The sequence below is a fragment of the Enoplosus armatus genome, chromosome 1 (genome assembly GCF_043641665.1).
Source record: "Enoplosus armatus isolate fEnoArm2 chromosome 1, fEnoArm2.hap1, whole genome shotgun sequence".
NCBI classification, from domain to species: Eukaryota; Metazoa; Chordata; class Actinopteri; order Centrarchiformes; family Enoplosidae; genus Enoplosus; species Enoplosus armatus.
In genome coordinates, this window is record NC_092180.1 from 4,320,403 (window position 1) to 4,326,150 (window position 5,748).

Here is a 5,748-nt window from a genome sequence, read left to right on the forward strand (position 1 = left end):
CAATCTTTTTTGTTTCATGGTTCCTGTTTTATTTTGTTACTTACTCTCCTTTCGTTTCGGTCTACTTCACTTCCTGCCTTTGTGTGTTTTCCCGCCTGTGTGATTGTCTTCACCTGTCCTGATCAGTTTCACCTGCCCCTCGTTATCCCCACCTGGCTTCTGTGTTTAGTCTGTGTTTCCCTCTCTCCAGTGCCAGTTTGTCGTATGTTGTTGCTGTGTGTGTTACCTGTATTGGCTGCAGCAGCCTCCTGCTTCCCTGGCTCCACCTATCTCCAGTCCCGACACCGGCCTCCGGCTCAGCTTCCCTGTCGCCGGTCGCTGGTCTCCGGCCCTGCCCTCCATCCGCCTGTCCCCGGCCTCCTGAGGGACTCCGTATGTCTGATCATCCTCCAGAGCATCTACGCATGTCCTCCTGCCCGTCCTCCACCGATCTGTCCAGCCCAAAGACGGTCCGCCTGAGGCTTCCTGCTCATTCTGCCTAGCACTTTGCCATCACAGCTGTGACAGGAAATATGTAGATTTTAGGGTACTATTACAAGATCAAAAGGATGTAAGTTGTTTAGTTATATAACTGAATGTTAAAATATCCAAACTTGTGCATATTTTTATATTATATTGTATGTCTATACTTTTGAAACACCCACTATATTTTGTATTCATTGGGGATGTATATAGTTGAGTTTATACTTTTCAGAGCCAAGTTTGCTTCAACATTTTAGAGCAAAAATATAAGAAATGATAATGAATGTATTAAACCAGGGGTGTCAAACTCATTTCACATCGCAGGCCGCATACGGCCTAGGAAGATGTCAAGTGTGCCGGACCATTGAAATTGTAGCATACTCAGCTATAAATAACAAAAATGTCATGTCTTTCCTTTGTTTTAGTGTAAAGAAGTACAAGAACATTAGGAAAAAGTTGATATTTAATGAACTATTCTTTTACAAAACATTTCATGAAACACCTCAGATTTCTTTAGAGAAACGTGCAATTTACTTTTATCATTCACATGTATGCATTGCAACTGATCCCATTGATTGTACAAAGGCACAAAACTTTAACAAGCAATTGGTATTGAAAAATATAGTAATGCACTTTAAGATTAAATGAGACTTATAAAGAAAGGACTTTTTAAACCATTTACACATGTGCATATAAAATCTAAATTGAATCCCTGCCTACACCTTACAAACTAAAGAGAGTGCTATTAAATGTGTAAGGAAGAAAGTATTCACCTGTCCTGTAAACTTCAACTTGTGTAAACTTCATACATGAAACATACATACACACACAATGCATGCTGAAAATTTATGGAGTTGCATGAACAGTAGCATTCCACCATACTCTTTGGTAGTGAAGCTGTTGACTAACATTGCACATTTTTTTAATCACCACAGTAAGGATTCATTTTCACAGAGCTGTATTCTTTCAGTGCAAACAGTGTCCAAGGCAGCATTTTAAAGGCGTTAGTCTAGTCTAGACTGCTTTGTGTTTGTTCCTGAAACTTGGCATCTTTTGGCCTGCACAAGTGCATCAACATCAGGTGTCATGTCCTGACTAGCTGTCACTCTCAGAATGTCATTTAAGTGCTTGTGTGTGAGCCTTGAACGCATTTTTGTTTTATTGATGTTCATTACTGAGAAAATGTGTTCACAAAGGTAGGTTGTCCCAAACATGCACAAAATTTTTGCAGCCAGGGCTGTTAATTTGGGGTACCCTGGCAATAGATACTGATAAAATGCAGCCATTCCTGAGATTGTAATTCCAACACCGGTTTTCCTTTTTTCTCCATCAACTGTCCGATTTCCTCTCGTAGATCAAAGAAACGCCTCAGCACAGCACCTCGGCTTAACCATCTCACTTCAGTGTGGTATGGCAGGCTATGGGTAATGTTACTGTCACTGAGAAGGCTGTCAAACTGACGATGATTCAGACCTCTGGCTCGGATGAAATTTACAGTTCCAACAACCACCTGCATTATGTGGTCCATTTTTAAGGACTTACAACACAATGCCTCCTGCTGCAAAATACAGTGAAATGTCCAGAAACCATCTCCTCCATTAAGGGCTTGTACTTTCTCTCTGAATTTTGTCACGACACCTGCTTTCTTTCCGATCATTGATGGCGCACCGTCTGTAGCCAGGCTGACAGCGCGGGACCAGTCCACTCCGACTCTGTCCAGTGCACCGACGACAGAGCTGAAAATGTCCTCGGCTGTTGTGGTGTCAGTCATAGGCACCAACTCAAGAAACTCTTCACTGACAGTCAATGTCTCATTAACTCCACGAATAAATATGGCCAGTTGAGCCACGTCTGTGATGTCAGTGCTCTCATCAATTGCAATGGAAAATGCAACGAATGACTTGACTCTCTGTTTCAATTGGTTGTCTAAATCTGCCGATAGTTCCGAAATCCTCTCTGCTATGGTATTCCTCGTCAGGCTAATATTGGCAAAAGCTTGTCGCTTCTGGGGACATACGAGTTCAGCCGCCTTCATCATGCATGTTTTAACAAACTCACCGTCGGAATACGGCTTTGATGCTAATGCTATTTCGCTAGCAATTAGGTAGCTGGCTTTTACTGCTGCTTCACTGACTTCTCGGCTCTGGGTGAAAGTGGATTGCTGTTTTCTCAGACCCACCAGCAATTCATTAATCTTCTCTCTTCTCAGTTGTCCTTGCAAGCTGTTGTATTTTTCGCCGTGAAGAGTCTCATAGTGGCGCCGAATATTATATTCCTTAAGTACCGACACTTGTTGCAAACACACCAAGCACAAAGGTTTCCCGTGTATCTCCGTAAATAAATAAGACCTGGTCCATTTTTCTTGGAAAATTCTACACTCTGTATCCACTTTTCTTCTTTTTGATTATGACATTTTGGCTAATGAGGGTGTAGCGGGCAGGTAGAGAACAGGGTAGAAACAACGTTGTACCAAACAGCAGATGGCGCATTGATACCATCTGCTGTTTGGTCTGTCTCAGCGATGCGGCGTGTCTTCTACTCTGACCAAAACAGTGCGCCCCTAGCGGATAATTCTTGAAAAGCATTTAATTTAAAAAATCAAATCCAAGTCTTTTATGGATTTTTTCACTTTCAAATTCATCCTGCGGGCCTGATAGAACCTCCTTGCGTATGTTTGACACCCCTGTATTAAACTATATACACAGATTTTGAAAGTGACCATGAAGCGATTGAAACTGGTTACAATGGACACACCAAAATAATAAATGTATACAGTGTTTGTTTCCTACTTCATATTGTTGATTTATTGAAAGGAAGAGAAGGTAGGAGCTGTTTCATCAAGTTTACATTATTTAAGTTCATAACAGTTTCCTTACTAAGATGAAACAACAAAAACTGTCGGTATGTGTAGGTAGTTTTTGAAATAGAAAATTTATTACAACTAAAAAAGTTATTTTACAACACCTGACAACATTTAGGTTCAGCAATCAAAGCCAGACAAAGACTCAGGTTCATCAAGTATAATGCATCTTTGTCTTTAAATGTTTCAAGTATTAATTGGAATATTAGAGATGACAATAAATAAAATATAATCATTTAAAAATGTTTTTCTCTACATATTTTTTTGTATATTTCTGTTTTAAAACAATGTATATTGAACATTGTTTTGGTTGCTGTAATTGTTCATCCTGTCAAAGAGATTCCCTTTTTAATGCCGTTTCAATGGAAGACATGTGAGACTTATGTGAGTTTCTTCCAGGTCTTCACCAAAGCGAATGGCTTCAGCAGTTGCAGTTGGTCAAATTAGGTGGGCATCATCCAAGTCTCTTTTGTATATAGCACACTGTGAAAATGGTGATTAGAGGAGCTGAAACTTGAGGTACTCCAGCATCAGTGGTAGAAGAAATATTCAGATCCTTTACTTAAGTAAATGTATCAAGACGACGCTGTGAAAATACTCCATTACAAGTGAAAGTCCTGCATTGACAATGTTACTGAAAGTATTAAAGTAAAAGTACTCGATGCAGAAAAATGTCCCCTGTGACTATCATACTAGTATAGACTATATCATTAGACTATTATTACTCAGGCATTAATGTAAAAGCAGGATTTTACTGTTGTAGTTGGTTGAGGTGGATCTAACTTTTACATTTTTTAACTATTTTGTATAAGACTACAAGTAATGATTATCTTCATTATGGGTTCATCTGCTGATGAACCACAACATGTTTTTGCATGAAAAATGACTTAAATGATTATTAAAAGTGCCGGTTATTTGTTGACATTAGCGGAAGAGAGGCTCGGCACTCAGGAGCGTGCATAACGTCACCACCTTTCAATTTTCCTTTACATAGAAATCAGACCACAGGCTCACACATTGGCAATAAAAAGAGATTAATACATGTAAACTGCTGCCTATTGTTACATATTGTACCTTTAAGTAAGTTTTACTTGCGATGGAGTATTTTTACAATGCGGTATTGCTACTTTGATTTAAGTAAAAGTACATCTTCCACCACTGGTGATATATGTTTAACCTTTTACTAATCTACTTCTCCTGCACCCCTGATGAAAACTGTGCAGGGCTGGATATCATATTATCAAAGGGTCTGAGTAAAGATCAGTATTCAGTATCAGTGTTGATTTATAAGAAAAGAAAACAAACATCGACAGTAGATTTAGAATCCTGGTGTTCTATTCTCTGACATCATAATCGACTCATTTGCATATATGCAGGTGCACAGAATTCCGGCTTCATTCGAGCATCAACCTTTGAAGAGTTAGGTAAGACCTCTTTACACCTCTGATAAAACTACGGTTTTACTTGGCTTTTTTTGTTTCGTAGTACTGTACTGTATTGGGGAAGGAGTACGTGTATATTCCTCATGTTGTTCTGTCAAGTAAATTACTTTTTTCATTAGTTACTTTCCAAATGACATTACAGTAAGATGTGCATCTTTTGCTGTGATCAGGAGGTGCGAATGCGCTTTTTGTCTCGCACAACATCATTTTAAGTTGTAAACTTTGCTTTACTTGTTGCCTAAATTGCATGTGTGCAAAATGGACTGCATTTGTAGTGTGTCATTGCACTAGAGGGAATTTCACATTGACTGAAAGGTTTGCAGTCCTTGCACTTGTGGTCTTTTGCAGTTCCTTTCACAGATACCATGAAAATGAAAGATTATTTAATGGGTATTTTACTAAATATGACTCCTCCATTCTGCCAGTTTCCTGATCACAAGAAAAGGTTTTCTTGTAATGTGACAGAAAAAGCTTCTCTTGAACTAATAGTGGAAAACAGTGTTTCCTGTTTTCTTGTAGCACTGGGGTTCATGTTCACTTTAGTTTTCTTCTCATTATTATCACCAAATGTAGTTATATTATTATTATTTGTATTATTGCTGTAACCACATTTGGTAGTAGTGGAAGTTCACTGTCATTTGTTGTATTAAGTGCACCAGTTCCAACAATACTATGTTAATGAATATAATGATTTAGATATGTAATATGTCAGTTACATCTTGAATACTGATACTATTAAATTTAGGTCAGTGAGAATGTTAGTCAGTTGATTATGAAAGAATTTGATCAGTGTGCTTCTTGAAAAAAAAATCAGAATATCAGTCTAATGATTGCTGTTTGTGTTTTTGTGTCTGCAGTTCAAAATGATTGCGAGAGCGTTCAAGCAGCAAGTGGTACCACTAGCAAGACCTCGGACTCCAGGAGATACCAAACAAGGGGGTGAGAGCCCTTTCTCTCCTGGAGTCCTCAACCCTCCCATGATCT

The 5,748-nt window shown here is 38.8% G+C and overlaps 1 protein-coding gene across 1 annotated transcript; it reads right to left on the reverse strand.

The window, feature by feature from the left end:
* Positions 1-222: 222 nt before the first annotated feature.
* On the reverse strand, positions 223-3,256 carry LOC139285232 (general transcription factor II-I repeat domain-containing protein 2-like). The gene is made up of 3 exons (XM_070905749.1): positions 3,252-3,256; positions 1,772-2,858; positions 223-474 (listed from the first exon to the last, which is right to left on the reverse strand). Exons 1-3 carry the CDS (start codon positions 3,254-3,256, stop codon positions 223-225), a joined length of 1,344 nt encoding a protein of 447 aa, XP_070761850.1.
* Between the last annotated feature and the right edge of the window lie 2,492 nt (positions 3,257-5,748).

Excerpts from the sequence above, each read along its gene's own strand:
- LOC139285232 (XM_070905749.1), bottom strand. Across the intron at positions 475-1,771 it reads TGGAGAAAAAAGGAAAACCG|AATGAGCAGGAAGCCTCAGG; the intron begins GTGTTGGAATTA and ends AGTGCTAGGCAG.